This window comes from Lynx canadensis, chromosome A1, assembly GCF_007474595.2.
Source record: "Lynx canadensis isolate LIC74 chromosome A1, mLynCan4.pri.v2, whole genome shotgun sequence".
Lineage (NCBI taxonomy): Eukaryota > Metazoa > Chordata > Mammalia > Carnivora > Felidae > Lynx > Lynx canadensis.
Window position 1 is genome coordinate 204,804,734 of NC_044303.2, and position 19,802 is coordinate 204,824,535.

A 19,802-nucleotide genomic window follows, 5' to 3' on the forward strand; every position below is an offset into this window, starting at 1 on the left:
TTCTGGAAAGCATAACATAGAAAGCATTTTGGAAAATCTGCTCCAAAGTCTCCTTTATTCTTCTCCTAAGTAAGAAGTGACCCCAGGACTTAAACTTTTGTGTATGCGGCCAATGGCAGCAGCTGCTGGGAGAGAGAAAGGGTAGGACAAATCACTACTGGATAACCAGCAACTTTTGTCATGTAAAAACAGCTGTTGCTTGTTTCTTCTACAAGGTTCACATTTCTTCATATCATTTTGTCAGTGGTTGGTATCTTCTTGCTGAAATCTCAATTGGGTTTTTTAAAAATATACTTAAACAGTTTAGAAAGATATGGTTCCTCCCTTTCTTGAGTGCCATCTTTCCTTTAGCTATTTTTGTTTAAGAAACATCAACAGAGTGGTTAAGTGGACCCAGTTAAGTGGAACCAGATCTAGGTTGCCATTTTCTATTGTAGAAGGCACTGAAAACCCACAGGATGTGGACAGGATGTTGCCTAGCACAAAATGAGTACTCGTTACCTAGTAGCTACTGTTACTATTACCAGCTGAGATACTAAATTGAACAAGGGGACAAAGTCTGTCTATCTGGAATTAAAAAAAAAAAAAGTTAAGATAAGCTTCCAGATAATGAGTCCTAAACATAAATCCATGTGGGACACACACAAAAATGCACTCCCCTCCCTCCATCCAAGCTGCATACTAATATACTTATTAATAAAATGCCTTTATATTTAATTTAGCAAAAGGTGAAACATTCCAGGAATGTATGCATGACCAAAAGTGAATGAATGTTTTCATTAGAGAAAACAGTAACTCTTCTCCTGGCAATGCCATCATCCAACTACTTGTCCTGTGTTCATCATTAAAATCCAACCATTGGTGCTTACACAGACCGTATTCTGGGTGAGATGCATTACAGCAAGGACCAAATCCAGTACAAGTACTCTAAAGTTCTTACATATAGAGTTAAGATTTTCATAAGATTTCCTATTATAGTCTTCGAATGCTCTATTGGTCTCATTTACAACCATGATTCTAATCTTTATGTGACCATGTTTCCAAGTTACTATAATTATACCCAACACTAATGAAGCAGTGATCCCCAATCAGACACAAGGGTGTGGACCTAAAGCATGTCCTGTCCAAGCTTCCATGCTCATACATACCCCAATGGGACAAAACCACAGAGCTGGCTATAATTTGCAAGAACAAAATTTTCCATGAATCAGTAGAAGCCCGAAAGTTTTAAAGGCACTTTTCTAGAGGGAGTGATTTCTGAAGCAAACTGTTCCAGTAAACTCGGAGAGTAGTGACAAAACATTCAAACATAAAGCCATGTGGGGCACTCAGGTGGCTTAGTTGTTTAAGTGTCAGACTTCCTCTCAGGTCACAATCTCACAGTTCGTGAGTTCAAGCCTCCAGTCGGGCTCTGTGCTGACACCTCAGAGCCTGGAGCCTGCTTCAGATTCTGTGTCTCCCTCTCCCTCTGCCCCTACCCCACTTATGCTCAATCTCTGTCTCTCAAAAATGAATCAACATTAAAGGAAAAAAAGATTACAAATAAAGCCATGACATTCTGTTTCATCCGTCTGGGGAAAAAGCTATCTCCTTACTGACACAACACAAGGTGGTTAGTCAGTCACACTTTATCCTATTTCTCTATAGACGTTTAAATGTGACATTTCAATTCAAACCAGTGTTTATGTATGTGTAGCAGAGAACTAGAATCACAAGGTCTGGATAGAATTAACCAGGCACAGACCCTACCACATTAGTGTAAGCCCTGTACTCTTGTGGAAAGTGCATTCCCCAAATGGGAGAAAGGGGCAAAGGCAAGGCTGGCTGATAGCAACTCACTGGCTTTTGGAAAATCAGGTCCAGGAAAGAGCTCATTTAGATAAAAGTTCACTGGCTAACTCCAGTTCTACACATTACTAGAGAAGTTTCCAAGTTTTGCTTTTCCTAGAGTAAGCCAGAAACAACGTAGGTGGATGGGGGGATTAAAAAAAAAAGTGGCCTTATTTCAATTTCTGAATGGTCCATTTCCGTGTGTTTTGACTGTGCCCTACATCAAATCACATTGCTGCTGTGTTTTTCGTCTTCCCAAGTGCAAAAGGAAGGAGAAGGAGAAGGTTCTTAGATCTTCCTATTCTCTCTTTATGGTAGAGGAAACAGGAACACCTGCAATCCCTTGCCCTGAGTTCTCACTTCCTTTTTCATGTCTCTCCATTGTTGGGGGAAGGAACTAGCCACCATCATTCCACGTGTCACCTGCATACCCCAAATCCACATCACTTCAATTCTTCTCAAAGTCTGTAACAACCACTTTGACTCCCCGCCATTCTATTGCTGCCACTTGTATGTGCCCCCAAACTCACAGTGACCTTAGGTGAGCTGGATAACTCTCCTCCCCATTCCATTACCTCTCTGCCTTTGTTATCCCCAGTAACTCCATACAACAAAAGTCCAAGTACCCAGATCTCTGAGGGCTGTTTTGGTCTATGGGTGAAATTTGAAATATCCAGGGGCAAAATGGGCTCTCAAACTTTTAGACTACTTTTTCATTAGTATTATACTTCAGAAATAGGCTTTTTAAAAGAATTGGAAAGCAGAGTTTAAAGTTGTGATCTTTGACAAGAATATGAAGTACAAATATTTTACGTAGAATGAGGTAGTCATATGCTTTCACAATCAACGTGACAGAGATGTAATATCTCCCCACTATTTAGAGTCCAAGCCTTTAAAGTTCTTCATAATCATAAACTAGATGTTCTCTGCCTATTCAATATAATTTTTCACTCCTCCCCCAAATAAATTATCTACCAAGACCCTATCTTTTCCTCCCACTATCTTAACCATCGTAAGTCAAGAGTTTGAAATAGTCAACATTCTAATTGCTGTCTCATTATCTCCTTCCTTTTGCACAAGACTATCTACTGTCTCATTCTAATTACTGTCTAATTATCTCAATTACTGTCTCTCATTATCTAATTACTGTCTCATTATCTCATTATACCCACTTTATCCAAAAGATTTCCCTCCAGAATTACAGTATATACCATGCTAAATGTCTATATAACCACTTAAATAGTGAACAGTTCAATTCCTTAGCCCAATATGTAACTTCTAAGAGATAAGTTTAAAAACAGCAATCTTGGGGTGTTGGGTGGCTCAGATGGTTAAGCGTCTGGCTCTTGATTTTGGCAGGTCATGATCTCGCGACTTGTGGGATGGAGCCCCACATCAGGCTCTGCGCTGATAGCAGGGAGCCTACTTAGGGTTCTCTCTCACTCTCTCTCTCTCTGCCCGTCCCCTGCTCACATTCTTCCTCTCTCCCTCTCTCTCGCTCTCAAAATAAACATTTAAAAAAAAAGAACAGCGATCTTGAGTGCTTCAAAATTCAAATGTTACCATTTCTACTGCTTTAACTAACACTTTAAAAGTTTCACTTTAGGGGCATGTGGGTGGTTCAGTGGGTTGAGTGTCCAACTCTTAATTTCAGCTCAGGTCATGGTCCCAGAGTCATGAGATGGAGCCCCACTTTGGACTCCGTGCTGAGCATGGACCCTGCTTAAGATTCTCGAGTTCTCTCCCTCTGCCCCTCTCCCTGCTCCTGTCCTCTCTCTCTCTCAAATTAAAAAAAAAAAAAAAAAAAAAAAAGAAAAGAAAAAAGTCTCACTTAAAAGTGTTTTTTCCCCCCTTGTTAATTACACTAATTTATCTTTCCTTTGGGAATCTAAAGAGCAGCTGGAACATGCAAGTTGCTGCCACTGACTGTAGAATTTTGGTTGTTTGTTTTTCTCCTCTTACCATTCCGACCCAATATTTGTTGGCAAAGACTCTCAAAAACTGGCAGGAGCTATAAATTAGATATTTGAACTATTCTCCCCTAGCTATACAAATGAGCTGTCCAACTTTCCAGTACTAAAATGCTTTAATTCACAAGACGTATGCCTTAAGGGAATTGAAAATTTGCCTCTAAGTCAGATGAACACATGGGTTATGAGTTATTAATTATACATAATAAGGCTTTGGGATAGGATAAATTGAACTAAACCCTAAACCTGACTGACAGATAATATATCCCATATTTGTGTTGGATGAGAAAACAGCACAATCTAAAAGTTAGGGCCATGACTTGGATAGAATCAGAAAGGCCAAGGCCCACTATCCAGATTCATTACAAAATACCTAACTGTTATTCCCTGACTCCATCAAGGCCTGAACGCCCACTGCAGAAAAAGATTAGTCCTCTCTCTCCGTCCTATTCCAATCCCTAGAAAAAAAATACAGAGAGAATGATAAAAAGATTTATATGCTGAAAAACTGTCCAGAGTTAGACAGAAACATACATATAATGTATTAAAATTTATCCATTTACTTATATATATTCTTTACTTAGATGAGTAATTTAAACACAAACTTCCAATTTAAGACAAACGAGAAAATAACGTATGGTCAAAAAGGCCTAAAAGACACATCAACATTAGCACTTCACTGCCTACGCGTAATTCTTTTTTTTGGTAACGCACTGTGGGGTACAATGGACTTTTAAAAAAAATTATTTCCAGTTGAATATCTATACATAGTGTAACAATACAAGAATAAAAAATAAGTCATATCTTCCAGTTGTATGCCTTAGAAAAAAAAGAACAATAAAATAGGATGGATGAAAATTATTTCTGTTGGTTTTAGACTTCACCATAAATAATCCAAGGTCACCAACATTTGGGAGTATTAATTTAAGAAATTTTGTATCCAAAAAATCATTTAAATATCCTAAGCAATAAAGCAAAATAAAACCAACTGAAGCATAGTTTTTAACTCAAGTAATACAACTAGATGACAAAGGATTAGTCAGCAGCAAAGAATGAGGTCCTAAATTCTGAAAATATAGAAAAAGATTTACTACAATAACAAAAATAAATAAATCCAAGTATCATTATTTTTAGTTTAAGCTGAATCCAGGAATTATCTCATTAAAAAAAAAAAAAAAACCAAGTTGCTGCTTTCCAGATATACCCACAAGTACTTTGGGAAAAGGAAAAGGGCATAAAGATACGATTTATTGTTTTCCTAGTAGAACTTTCATGATGTAATTCAGACTTGAGGTTACTAATGACCTGAGATCCATTAGCAAATTGCATTTATTACTTAAAAATTTAAAAGGAGCCTTTCCTGCTTTAAAACACATGTACACACCCACACAAACACACACAAACAGATCTTAATCTCAAGCACAGCAAAACAGAAGTTGATTACCAAACCAATAGATATTGTGAGTTATAAACTGAGTAAACATGAGCATTACAGTAAAAAATTTCACAACAGTTAATTCTTTTTCTGATTTAGAGATAGTTTATATGTGCTTATAATTATTTCAAGAAACTTAGTACCAAATTAGTTACAGAGAGAGACAGATATTCCAAGTATTCACTCATTCATTCACCTATATACAGCTTTTGGCACAGTAGCAAAGTCACAAAGAAAATCTACACTTTTACTGCAAAAAGACATGGTCTTTACTGATGTTTAGATAAACAAAGAGGTAGCTAATAAAAAAAAGGGCCACCATTTTTCTCAAATGTCATCAATTACATAAGACCTCAAAACACATTCTGGTTTGGAAAAAAAAATTCTTGCCAACAATTAAGGGAGCGAGTAATTTCATCTATTTCCCAGCGGCAAGTCTTCCCCGGATGGTAGTAACCAGCAAAACTATTCACTTGAGCCTTTTTTCACCAGAGACCATTGCTACATCTCTACGCAAACATGATGAACTCAATTTATTAGTCAAATAGCTGAATTCCATTCAAGTGCACTTAATACAGTAATACACTTTATAAATTGATTGAAATTAAAAACACCTCTGATTGGAAATGGGATTCTTAAGAATACAATACTGATTTCAAATTATATGTTTCACTGGTGTCCTGATGAAACATACAAAGCAAATGATGTCATTGTTTCCAGCATCTCTGAAAGATTACCTAGTCCCTTAAGGTATTAAAATAGAAGTGAGAAAATACATCCCTGAAATCTAGAATTGGTAGTACAGTTTGAAAAGTTGAAGCCAATTTGATATGGTTAATTCAGATCATGGTTAAATGGTAAGAGGATAGCTCAGGAGTTGACACAAGTCTCAAATTAGTAATCTTTGTTGAAAAAACATAAACGAAGGTACCTGTAATGTTTACAAGGTCAGAGTGTTCAGATCCATGTATATAAGTCCTAAGATCCTAAAAACTTAATCTCTTAAAATATTGTTGACCATTGAGGAAGAATAAAAAAATCCAAATGGATTACATCTAAAATGAGGCTGTTCTTTCTCCTTTTATAAAATACTTTTGGAATTCATAACACAAAAAATATGCACAGAAGGACATTCAGAATTTTCAATCTTTTAAAAAAAAATCAAGGGATCTTGAAAAATATCCCTGTTTGCTTTGCATTCTTCAGTCTTCCTTCTCTTCCAAGAGCTTTGCTACAGATGTCTATCAGCTGTATAGAGTGATACTTTATTTGCCTGTTCCCACAACAGAAGAGGTGGCTTTATCGGACAACAGCTTGGTCTTGAAAATTTACTTCTGGTAGGATTCTCTCACTTTTGCCTGCAGCGCATCACACGTCTTCTTGGCATCGCCTAGAAGCATGGCCGTGTTGGGTTTGTAGAAGATTGGATTGTCCACTGCAGCATAGCCAACACCCAGAGACCTCTTCATAACAATGACCTAAGGAGCAAAGATTAAGGGACAAAATGAGTGTATTTAACAGACTGGGCTGGGATGTGACAGGTATGCCCACACTGCCCTGCCCTAGCTTTAAATGAAGCATCACCACTACTAACTCTTGAGTACACAGTTTTCTAAAATACACAAGGAGTCGTTTTTTTAATGCAGGCACACATTGTATTAACTTTAATTTTTTAAATGTGCCCATACTCACATCCAAGAGAGAAAAATCTTGTTAACAATAAATAGTTTATCTATGAAACATAAGATTACAAGTGATTTTCTTCTCAGAGCTTTTCTCTATAAAGACCCTGTAACATTTTCTACTCAGAAAAATAAGCATCTTTCTCTAATGTGTTAAAGAGACCAAACTTAGTGCATAAGCTTCTAATGGGAAAATGGCATGATTCCTATTCCACCACTTCAAAGTACATCAGAAGGTTCCAGGCGCGCCTGGGTGGCTCAGTCAGTAAAGTGTCTGAATCTTGATTTCCGCTCAGATCATGATCTCACAGTGGTGGGTTCAAGCACCAGGTCGGGCTCCGTGCTGACAGTACAGAGCCTGCTTGGTATTCTCTCTCTCTCTGCCCCACCCTGGCTCACTAGCACTCTCTCTTTCTCAAAATAAATAAATAAACATTAAAAAGAAAAAGAAGGTGCCAAGACAAAAGCCCAAAGAGCAATCTAGCCCATCACATGACAGAGGTAGTAACTAATATTACAGTCCTACAAAGCAAAATGGAAGAAGCAAACCTGTCTCTAATATTGATGTAGTATAGTCATTGACACCTACATGGATTATGGATGGTGATATCCTGTTAAATAGCAAGTCAGTTCTTAGGAAAATAAAAAGCCTTTCTGTGGTTGTCTAGGTAGTTTATCCAAAAATGAAAGCAGTCTAAATTTATTCACACTTCACTCAGCCTTAGTATAGTCTTCTTCAAATTCTCCAATTTGATGACGAATGCAGTAATTTTTTATCTACACATGAATAAGTGCGTATCACACTCCCATATTTTCAATGAAGAGAAACAAAGGGAAATGTACTTACATAATTACATAATTATGACTGTTAAAATGCAGATCTGGCCTAAGGGTAGTAAAGACATGTCCCTCAAATGAGGCAGGGGAAAGGTATAAGCCTTTGAGTCTCTATGACCCAGCGGTGAGCCTCCACAGAGGTGATGTGCGCGAGCAGGCCTTGCTTCCTTATGCCACGTTATGGTTTGGATTTCTAAATCACCTTTCTTCTAGACACCCCATAACAACAACAAATTCCCTTTAAAAAATTAAATGAAAAAACATGCTCATCTTCGTATATGAAGGCAATGATACTGACTCACTGTCCCAGAGGGAAGCCATCTGCTTCACTGGACTCTATCTGGAAGTCAGCCAGACTCATTCCAAAAGCTCACAGCTCTTTTTTCAGCTGTGGCTACAGATTTTGTTAATCCATCCACATAATATCGTTTGGTTCTAATGGTGACCAGGGCATTCACTCAGGTTCTCTATTGGTCACCGAACAGACAGAAGCTGGATATAGAGAGCTAGGCCCTACGCCCACTCAAGCTCCTGCGGCTTTTAAAAGGCATCAGCGCTCCTCGCCGAGTGAACCAGGATGGCTCTGTGCGCATGTCTGAAGAGACATTTGACTATGAGAATGAAACACAAGTCTGAAACTTTACCTGCTTTGATTTCCAGACCTCGAGGACTGGCATGCCTGCAATAATAGAGTTGGGGTCTTCCTGAGCTGCTGAATTAACAGTGTCATTAGCTCCAATTACAAGGACCAAATCGGTGTCTACGTAATAAAGGGAAAAAAAGAGAAAATATAAGTCTCAAATAGGCTACTTTCATTTTTTTTCAGGCAAATTATAGTGATCTGCACTTTATAACAATAGTAACAAAAGCCAACATTTATAGGATGCACACTTGTGCCAGGCACTGTACAAAGAGCTTTATCAGAGAGGGTCGGTAACTTAGCCAATGCCACACAGCTAAAAGCAGTAGGTCCTGCATGTGAACCTGAGCATGCTGACTGGAGCTTACATTATTGTGCTTTCCCTCCCCCCAGATGCATCTACCTAATCTGACTTTGCGATTTTTTTATTATCTCAAAATGATCTTGTTGGTTATATTATTTTTGAGAAGACTGGCATTCCATTTTCAACTTTTAAAATGACCACATATGATGCTATTTGATGTCTCAAAGAAAATGGTCTAAGAGTCTGTACTGTATTAACAGCTGTGCCCACAATTCCTGGAACTGGCAGGTTTCACACAAAATTTTGCAACAGTGAAATCTCAAAGGGGGCATAAAATAAAATGTCCAACTCCCTCTTTAAGGACTATAATATAAATTACCTTAGAACTTTGCCAAAAATGCCATGTGAATGTAGATACACATATAACTTCATTATTTTTCTCTAATAAACAGTATTTTTTAAGTTTACGTGGATACTTGCCAGGGGAACTGGTTTAACTTTAACAAACATGATCTTGGGCCAAATGTCATTAACATTCAACATCTACCCAATGACAGCCATAAAGTACAGCACCTTATCTACTGAATCCTAGTACTTTAAAAGAAAATAGAAAACTACTTTATTGATTATGAATCAGTACAATTAGAAGCCAGGAAAATCTCAGACACTGGCTAGCATTATACATTAAATTAGCAACAGAACTAATTTTATAAATGAGGAACCTGAGGCTGGATCTAATGCAAACAGCGAGAATTGTGACCTAGATCCCAAAGCCAGATCTCTTCCGAGTTCCTCTGCAATGAGCTCCACTATCTCTCAAGATTTTCACCACCCCTCAAAGGCACAAAGTACCCATGCTACTCACAAATCTGTTGTGCCTTATTCAGTACCGTCTTTCACTGCTTTCATTCCAACTGCACACCTACTAGGGGTAGGTTACTCTTCATTGGACTAGTGGGTGTTCAGAAATCCCACAATTTACGTCCTAAGACGGGCGTTGCTTTATTCAGACTAGAATATTTAGACTTCAGCATCGCCTCTACCACTTACCTGGGAAATCATGGTTGATCTCATCCATTTCCAGCACAATATCATATGGCACCCCAGCCTCAGCCAGCAGCACATTAAGCTGACCAGGCATCCGGCCTGCAACTGGGTGAATTCCAAACCTAGACATGAAACAAATGAACAGCTGGCCTTACTTGATGGGCCAAAATGTACAGAGACCCCAACATCACCTCCAAATCTGCACACTTTGTTCTTGGCACCTCTGCTTTTCCTGGTACTATCTGATCTCTACAGGCGGGACTAGAACTAGTCCAGATATATGATCAATCTACAAATATTGAAGTTGGAGGTTTAATATCTCAGTATACACAAATGATAACTCCTCTCAAAAAATAAGTGTAACCTTAGAACCTGACTCTTCCATATGTTTTAAGTACAAAGAATTTCCAACAACATTAATAAATAAGATCACCTTACATTTAATAAGCATTATGTTCTCTCATGATACTTTCTGATAAATCTTGAATCTTTAAAAACTTATGTAAGTCAGCCTGGAATTAAACACTTGCCATGAAAAATCAACATTATTCCATCAAAAGCTGACTTCACATTCAACTCTAACCTCTATGTTCAAAGCTGGAGAAATAAAATAGTGTCATGGACAGGAGTTAACAGCCTACAATCTTTCAGAAAATGATATGAAGCATTACTCTGCATCCCAGAAGAAATGTGATAGCAACATGCTGGAGTGTTTCAAAGACAGAGTGATACACAAATCAGAGCTCCACACTTTTATTAAGGCAAAAGAAACTGAAGCATCAAGCAATTTCTTTCAACCACAACCATAATGGGATCTCTTTGGAGTCATTTAATCCAGCCCCTTGCCCACAGTATTGATCTCTGTCTCCTCAGCACTGGGCACAGTGCTTGACACACAGGAAGGGCTCAATAAAAAGTGAGTGAGTGAGTGAGTGAATGAGTGAATGAATCCAGTGAAGAAATGCATTTGATAGTAGTTCTTGGCAGGGATCTATCCGACTTCAGTTTAAACACTTTCAGTAACCAGAAACTTACTCCTTCCTAAGGTCTATTCCATTACTAGACAATCTCAAAAATTATAACACACACCACACACACACATACACATACACACACACACACACACACACACACATTCATATTCAAACCGAAGGGAACCCCTATCTCATTGCTTTCCAAGGTCTGTAGTTTTGCTCTGGAGCCATAATGAGTTTATTCCCTCTTTCATATGTGGATTCCTTTGAGCTATCCTACGATGCTTACTAAGCAAAACATCCTCAATTCTTTCAATTACTCAACGCTGACAGATCCGCTGCTGTCTGAGTCCCATTTCCACAATGCAATATCCAGCTCAAATCTCAGTCCCCCAAAGTGAATACAGTATGCTGGATGCAATCTAGATGCATAAGGCACAGCAAGAAAATCCCATCCTTAGACCTTTCCTTGACAATGATGCCTAAGTCGGCCTTAGCTTTTAGGGCCGCCACAATACACTGCTGGCTCACACAAAAATCATGTCATTTAAGACACAGAAACTGCTGCCAAGTCAGGTGTTCCCACTGTTTTTTTGTTTTGTTTTGTTTTTTTAATTTTTTTTTCAACGTTTATTTATTTTGGGACAGAGAGAGACAGAGCATGAACGGGGGAGGGGCAGAGAGAGAGGGAGACACAGAATCCGAAACAGGCTCCAGGCTCTGAGCCATCAGCCCAGAGCCTGACACGGGGCTCGAACTCACGGACCGCGAGATCGTGACCTGGCCGAAGTCGGACGCTTAACCGACTGCGCCACCCAGGCGCCCCGTGTCCCCACTGTTAATAGAGGTCCTGCTGGGAACAGATTAAAGCAGCACAGGAATTGACCCCTCCCAAAAACACAGACCTGAAAAGGGCTTTAAAATGGCCATTTAATTGCCCAAATAGATGATAAGGGATTTTCCCACATCTTTAAAAGTGATAATGAAGGGGCGCCCGGGTGGCTCAGTCGGTTGAGCGTCCGACTTCGGCTCGGGTCATGATCTCACGGTTTGTGGGTTCGAGCCCCGCGTCAGGCTCTGTGCTGACAGCTCAGAGCCTGGACCCTGCTTCAGATTCTGTGTCTCCCTCTCTCTCTGCTCCCCACCCCCCAACTCACACTCTGTCTCTCTCTCCTTCAAAAGTAAATAAACATTTAAACAAAATTTTTAAAGTGATAATGAAGAGTCTGAATTACTGGGGGATCTTGTAGTTGGGGGGGGACATCAAGTGACAGGTACTCTCCTCTTATCAAATTTATTTTTATCTTAGTTTGGAGATCACCGAATGCCCCTAAATAATAATTTATGTTTATTAAAATCAGAAACCCCAGGCTAAAAGGAAACAAAACAGTTACCCCTATGCAGTTATACAACAGATAATCATTTATTTCTCCTCTTTTTTAAATATATTTTTCCCGATTTTCTATGAGAATGTACACTTTTGTGGGAGAAATCAAACCATGTGATTAAGGGGCTTTGGGGAAACCCCGAAGGGCTAGGAGGACAGTGAGATCAGTGACCTTGCCCAGCCGGGATCTTCCCAGCCTCACAGTCGCTGAAAGGAGGAGAATGTACACTTTTTATGGTGGGAAAAATTAACTTCATTTAAAATAACTTAATACTTCATGCTATTATATTGTAACACCATTTACAAATGATTTCTCATATATTATTCCATTCTATCCCTAATCATCTTTAAAATTCTCCATCCAGAATTAGAACACTGGGGCGCCTGAATGGATCAATCAGTTGAGTGCCCAACTCTTGATTTTGGCTCAGATCAGGACACCAGGGTCGTGAGATCGCCACCGCATCGGGCTGCATGCTGAGTGTGGAACCTGCTGAAGATTCTCTCTCTCCTCTCTCTCCCCCCACCCCCACTCACCCCCAACTCATGTACTCACTCTCTCTCTCTCTCTCTCTCTCTAAATAAAAGAATTAGGGGCGCCTGGGTGGCGCAGTCGGTTAAGCGTCCGACTTCAGCCAGGTCACGATCTCGCAGTCCGTGAGTTCGAGCCCCGCGTCGGGCTCTGTGCTGACGGCTCAGAGCCTGGAGCCTGTTTCCGATTCTGTGTCTCCCTCTCTCTCTGCCCCTCCCCGTTCATGCTCTGTCTCTCTCTGTCCCAAAATAAAAAAACGTTGAAAAAAAAATTTTTTTAAATAAAATAAAATAAAATAAAAGAATTAAAATAAAACAAAAAGAATTAGAACGTAAGAGCAAGTGATTCAACCCAGTCCTTCATTAAATAAGCAGAGCTTCAGAGCTTTACCCATACACGTAACAGAAAGAAGCAAGAATGTAGTAAGGGGGGCTGCTGGTATATATTCTGGCACAACGGCCAATGCTGGCTCTTCCTGATGTGCTATGCAGTTTGTGTAACTTTTTTAGTAAATAGTTACAGCTGGGATTCAAACTCAGGTCTTTCTGCCTCAAGAGTCTGAACTTTTAGCTCTATACATTATAGTAGTATAAGGGAGATATATATTTGAGAGGTATTTTGTTTAGTTGACAGCTCAGGTTTTACTAGTTATGTTGCTGCTAGGCAGGTTACTTAAGGACTCTCACTGTCTCAGTTTTCCCAGGAGTAGTAACCGGCTGTTACTATCAGCCCATATCCTGCCAAGGGCTATATAAACTGTGTAGAAACGGTTTGAGAAATACTTATTATTCTCTGCTTGGATGGGTAAAAAAAGGAGTTCCAAAAATCCAATTCGCAGTGTTCTTTGAGAATAATTGAGAGCCCAGAAAGTTTCAACAGTGCTACAAGCTATAAAATAGAAAAAAAAAAAAAATTAAATATCTGCATGAACAAACAGACACAGAAGAAAAATATGTCTCATCTATCTCAACTACTTCATCACCTTTCCCCTCAGTGGGCTAGCTGTAGTTTTGTTCTAGCAAAAATACAATTAAGGGCAGTCATTGTTTCACTCCAGTCATTAGTTCACTCCAGACCATGCTCACCACCTCATAGGGTTTAAGTTCTTCCACCACAAATTCTCCTGTCGTTTTGGGGACTGTAACAGTTCAACACCTGAGAAAAAATTTTAAATGTTCTCTAAAAACAAGATTGCTTTCTTTTAGGTTCAAAAATGTTCTCTATTTATTGAGAGAGAGAGAGAGAGAGAGAGAGAGAGGGAGAGGGAGGGAGTGCATGGGCAGGGGAGGGGCAGAGAGAGAGGGAGAGAGACTCCCACACAGAGCCCAATGGGGAGCACGGAGTCCCACATGACCCCATGAAGTCACTACATGAGCCTAATTCAAGAGTCAGACACTGAACTAAGTCACCCAGGTGCCCCAATTGCTTTCTTTTTAAACTAGACATTGCTATCTTAATGTCATAGTCTATATCAAACCAAAGTTTTCAATCACTCCTGAAAACAAAAGAAATAAGGCAAAATACTGACAATATAGGCTCCCACTCTTCATGTGGTAATGCAAGCTGTCTTCAGCACTGCAGCTGTTTTCAAATTGCCTCAGAGAAAACACTTCTGCAGGGGTAAGTGGACTCTCTGGTTAAGGTAACTTCTTTAAGATTTTAGTGTTTTTTTGTAGTGGCAATAACATAAAACATTTGAAAAAAAAAATCTCCAGGAACCAAAGTATATGCTCAATAAATCAGACTTATTGAGACTTACTAAGACTCAAATATGAACATAAATATCATTTTAGTACTTTAGTAACAATATAGTATTTTAGGGGTGGCTGGTTGCTCAGTTAGTAGAGCATGTAATCTTGATCTCAGGGTCATGAGTTTGAGCTGCATGTTGGGTGTGGAGCCCCCTAGGGAGGGGAGGGGAGGAAAGGAAGGAAGAGAAAGAAAGAAGAAAGAAAGAAGAAAGAAAAGAAAGAAAGAAGAAAGAAAGAAAGAAATAAAGAAGATAAGAAGAAGAAAGGAAAGAAAAAAGAAAAAGAAAGAAAGAAAGACAAAGAAAGAATGACATGAATATAGCCTTTTCCAGCTTCTGGAGGCTGTTCCCATTCCCTGCTTATCACTCCATCCCTCTGACTTCTGCTTCCATTATAACATCTCCTTCCCTGACTCTGACCCTCTTCTCTCTCTTATGACAACCATAGTGATCACATGGGCCCACTGTGAATAATCCAAGATAGTCTCCCCATCTTAAAATCCTTGCCTTAAATCTACAAAAGTCCCTTTTGCCATGTGAAGTAACATGTTCACAGGTTTGGGGATTAAAGTGGACACCTTTGGGGGTGACTGGGAGGCTCAGTTCGTTGAGTGTCTGACTTCAGCTTAGGTCATGGTCTCACAGTTCGTGAGTTCAAGTCCCACAACTGGCTCTCTGCTGTCATCATGGAGCCTGCTTCAGATCCTCTGTACCCCTCTCTCCCTGCCCCTCCCCCACTCATATTTTCTCTCTCTCTGTCTCTCTCTCAAAAATAAATAAACATTTTTTAAAAAACTTAAAAACAATAAAAAAAAGAAAAACAAGTGGACATCTTTAGGGCCTTTATTCAGCCTACCACAAACTTCCTTTCTAGTCCTAAAATTCCAGGAACTAGGGTTTCTATTTTAGCTGAAAAGTCAATATATACAGTATGTAAATTACTTTTGGATTTCAATTCTGTATCCTTCCTTTATTCTAGTAATTTTATTGTTTTTAATAAAACAATAGTAATTAATTTGTTTTTAATACTGCCCGTGCTTATCTTTTTTTTTTTTTTTTTTTTTTTTTAATTTTTTTTTTTCAACATTTATTTATTTTGGGGACAGAGAGAGACAGAGCATGAACGGGGGAGGGGCTGAGAGAGAGGGAGACACAGAATCGGAAACAGGCTCCAGGCTCTGAGCCATCAGCCCAGAGTCTGACGCGGGGCTCGAACTCACGGACCGCGAGATCGTGACCTGGCTGAAGTCGGACGCTTAACCGACTGCACCACCCAGGCGCCCCCCGTGCTTATCTTTAAATTAATCCATCTAGCTATCATCTTTATGCTTTAACTGACATGTCTTGGGCCAGATTAGAAATCAAAGACCTCTGAATGTATTTGTTGTTACTGTAATTTTTAATTAGCTACAGACTGCATAAAGACATTATTTCTGTTGAGCTAGTTGTGAAGGGTAAACAATCACAAAGCTAATCAATGTTATGCTAAATATCCCAAATGATAGACCATTTTATATCTGTTAGCATAATAATTTATTATACCAAACCTTAAGACTCTAAGGTTGGAGAAAAACACATGCAAGGCTCTAACAAGAAAATGCCAGTGTTTTGAGAGAAATAACAGAACACGCTAAATTTTTAGAAATATATATGTGCACACTGATAAGCCAATGTGAGTTTATAACAATTCTGGCCCATATAACTGACTAATCTCCAAAGTCAGTATTAAAGTTAATTATTCCAGACAATGGTTTGGCCATAACCAGCAATTTCCAGGAACTGATGGACAATGCTCATTAATGTTCCATCATCATACGAAGAATATCCAGAATTTCAAAATGCAAAGCCTACTAGCCTTTAGTTCTTTCCTCTGAGCCATGAAAATTATCTTTATTGTACACATGCTTAAGCAGAATTAGCTGTGCCTGTCTACAAGATTCTACAGAAGGAAAATAAATACTACAATGAGATCACAAAGATCTGCCAAGGTGCCTCAGTGGCTCAGTTGGTTAAGCATTTGACTCTTGATTTCAGCTTGGGTCATAATATTGTGGTTCGTGGGTTCAAGCCCCGTGTCGGGCTCTGCACTGCAGTGTGAAGTCTGCTTGGGATTCTCTCTCTGACTCTCTCTCTCCCCCGCCTCTGCTCCCTCTCTCTCTAACTAAATAAACATTAAAAAAAAAAAAAAAAAAAGATATTCCATGTTCCCAGAACTTTTTCTTTATGCATCTCCTCCTTACGATGCACTGCATCATAGTAACTGGTTGACATGACTGTGCCCTCCAAACTGGGCACAACATGAGCACAGGAACCGTGTCTTATCTGTCAGCTCCCACAGCACCTGGCACTCCTTATAGGGATTCCAAGAGAGGGAGGGAAGGAAAGGGTTTAAGAAACACAGTGTGCCCAGTAAGGTACACGGACTCATACATTTTTACGTCGCTTTTTAGAGAAAGAATTTAGGGAAGTGGCAAGAAACAGCAGTTAAAAGCTGTAGAGTGCCACTGCCTGGATTCACAGCATTTGGGCAGTTTGATCTGTATGCCTCACGCCTCCTCTGTGTGCAATGGGAATGATAATAAAACCTCTTCAGAGGATATTGTGAGATTTAAGTGAGATAGTTCACATAAAGAGTTTTTTTATACAAAGTATTTTAGACCAATGCAAGCACAATAAGCCTTTAATAAATTAAGCTGCAATTAATAAAATTCTATTCCAATACATTTCTGTAATATAAATGCTCTCTGTATTTTCACACAAATACAATGTTAATGATCACTTATATAAAAATTAATACACATTTTTTTCATTAAAACAAATGTAGTTTGATGTCAACATGTTTTTGGTTGGCTTCTAATTTTTACCTTGAAATTCTAGTAAATATCAATATAGTCCAATAAAAGCCAGAAGTTCTTTGTATTCACAACTACATCAAAAGACTAGAGAAATTATGTAGTCAAAATAGACGAAGGCAGTAATTGTGAATACTGCACTCACTGGGAACTTGGTCATAACTAATATTCAAATACATACTTATTTGATAAAGTCAATTTTTAAAAGGCTATACATAATCCTTCCACCGATACTATTAGGCAAAAAAGCATGTTTCCTCAACTGACCAGATACAACAATGTTATTAAGTCAGGATAATCTCTTCAATTATCTTGAAACAAGAAAAATTTGAACATTTCTTGCTGTTTTCCTCTCTCAAATATGAAAATGATAGCTTTTGCAAAACATTATAGAATAAAAACTAAGGCCTTCGGTCCCTGATTAAAGACAGACCCAGGCACAGTCAAAACCAGTGAAATGACTACTCAAATAAATCAACTGATCTTCAGAGCCTTTTAACTACCCAAGAAAGAATAAAAATAAGTAAGAGGGTATACAATGGCTATTTTGTAAATATTTGCGTGACCTGGATAGAACTTGGTAAAGATGCAATTCAAAAGACACCCTATTTCTTAAAACTTTTTTATAGTACATGATGATATAAAGCCTATTCTTACACTTTTCGCAACTTCACGTTAGATTTTAGACACCACATGTTCCAAAGGGACACAACAATGTTTACTCCCATGATTGTGGGTCATGGAGACAATATGTCCTGACCAGGGTGCAATTACAGCAGTTGGTTCTTGACATGTGGGGACTAGTAAAGAGTAGAAAACATTCACCACATGGATCTTACCACAACCGTTCAAATTAACTACATTTCCTTCTTGCATTATGAAAATATCCAGATTTAGTTCAGCAATAAACATGAAGAAGAGTCAAGTATCCCAATTCAACAATAAGACAAAGAAACTACAGAGACAACTGGGCCTCATCCTACAGTATTGAGTGTTTTCCCCATTTTACCACCTCTTACTATTTATTATAAATATTGCAAAATCTCTTCAGATTTAAAAAAAAAATCTTTTTACAACCTGCAACAATTTGGTTATACATTTTGCCAGTTACTGTGCAAAATGTTTTCATACTCAAGATGTTCAAATGGCTAATTTCCTTTCTTTCATTGTGTTTTTATTTAATATAATTTATTGTCAAATTGGCTAACATACAGTATGTACAGTGTGCTCTTGGTTTTGGCGGTAGATTCCCGTGGTTCATCACTTACATACAACACCCAGTGCTCATCCCAACAAGTGCCCTCCTCAATGCCTAGTACCCATTTTAGCTCTCCCCCACACCCCATCAACTCTCAATTTGTTCTATGTATGTAAGAGTCTCTTCTGGTTTGCCTCCCTCCCTCTCTATTTTTCCCCTTTCTTTCCCCCATGACCTTCTGTTAAGTTTCTCAAGTTACACATGAGTGAAAACATATGATATCTGTCTTTCACTGACTTATTTCACTTAGCATAACACCTCCCAGCTCCATCCAAATAGCATGATTTCACTCTTTCTCATTGGCAAGTAGTATTCCATTGCATATATAAACCACATCTTCTTTAACCATTCATCAGTTGATGGACATTTAGGCTCTTTCCATAATTTGGCTATTGTTGAAAGTGCACTGGAGTACATGTGCCCTTATGCATCAGCACTCCTGTATCTTTTGGATAAATTCCTAGTAGTGCTATTACTGGGTTGTAGGGTAGTTCTATTTTTAATTTTTTGAGGAACCTCCACACTGGCTTCCAGAGCAGCTGTATCAGTCTGCATTTCCACCAACAGTGCAGAGGGGTTCCCATTTCTCCACATCCTCGCCAGCATCTGTAGTTTCCTGATTTGTTCATTTTGGCCACTCTGACTGGCGTGAGGTGATATATGAGTGTGGCTTTGATTTGTATTTCCCTGATGATGAGTGATGTTGAACATCTTTTCATGTGTCTGTTTGCCATCCGGACGTCTTCTCTGGAAAAGTGTCTATTCGTGTCTTCTGCCCAATTCTTCACTGGATTATTTGTTTTTCGGGTTTGAGTTTGGTACATTCTTTATAAATTTTGGATACTAACCCTTTATCTGATATGTCATTTGCAAATACTTTTCCCATTCCGTCGGCTGCCTTTTAGTTTTGTTGATTGTTTCCTTTGCAGTGCAGAAACTTTTTATCTTGATGAGGTCCCAATAGTTCATTTTTGCTTTTAATTCCCTTGCCTTTGGAGATGTGTCGAGCAAAAAATTGCTGTAACTGGGGTCAAAGAGGTTGTTGCCTGTTTCTCCTCTAGGGTTTTGATGGCTTCCTGTCTCACATTTAGGTTTTTCATCCATTTTGAGTTTGTTTTTGTGTGGTGTAAGAAAGTGTCCTAGTTTCAGTCTTTTACATGTTGCTGTCCAGTTCTCCCAGCACCATTTGCTAAAGAGACTGTCTTTTTTTCCATTGGATACTCTTTCCTGCGTTGTCAAAGATTAGTTGGCCACACATTTGTCGGTCCAATTCTGGGTTCTCTATTCTATTCCATTTGTCTATG

The 19,802-nt window shown here is 38.8% G+C and overlaps 1 protein-coding gene across 1 annotated transcript in view; it reads right to left on the minus strand.

The window, feature by feature from the left end:
• Nucleotides 1-5,743: 5,743 nt before the first annotated feature.
• NNT (nicotinamide nucleotide transhydrogenase) overlaps nucleotides 5,744-19,802 on the minus strand; it is a 94,746-nt gene continuing 80,687 nt past the window's right edge. Inside the window, 3 exon segments of the mRNA XM_030330247.1 lie at nucleotides 5,744-6,713; nucleotides 8,399-8,514; nucleotides 9,749-9,867. Of these exon segments, the coding sequence (XP_030186107.1) occupies nucleotides 6,564-6,713; nucleotides 8,399-8,514; nucleotides 9,749-9,867 (385 nt within the window). The 3' untranslated portion in view covers nucleotides 5,744-6,563.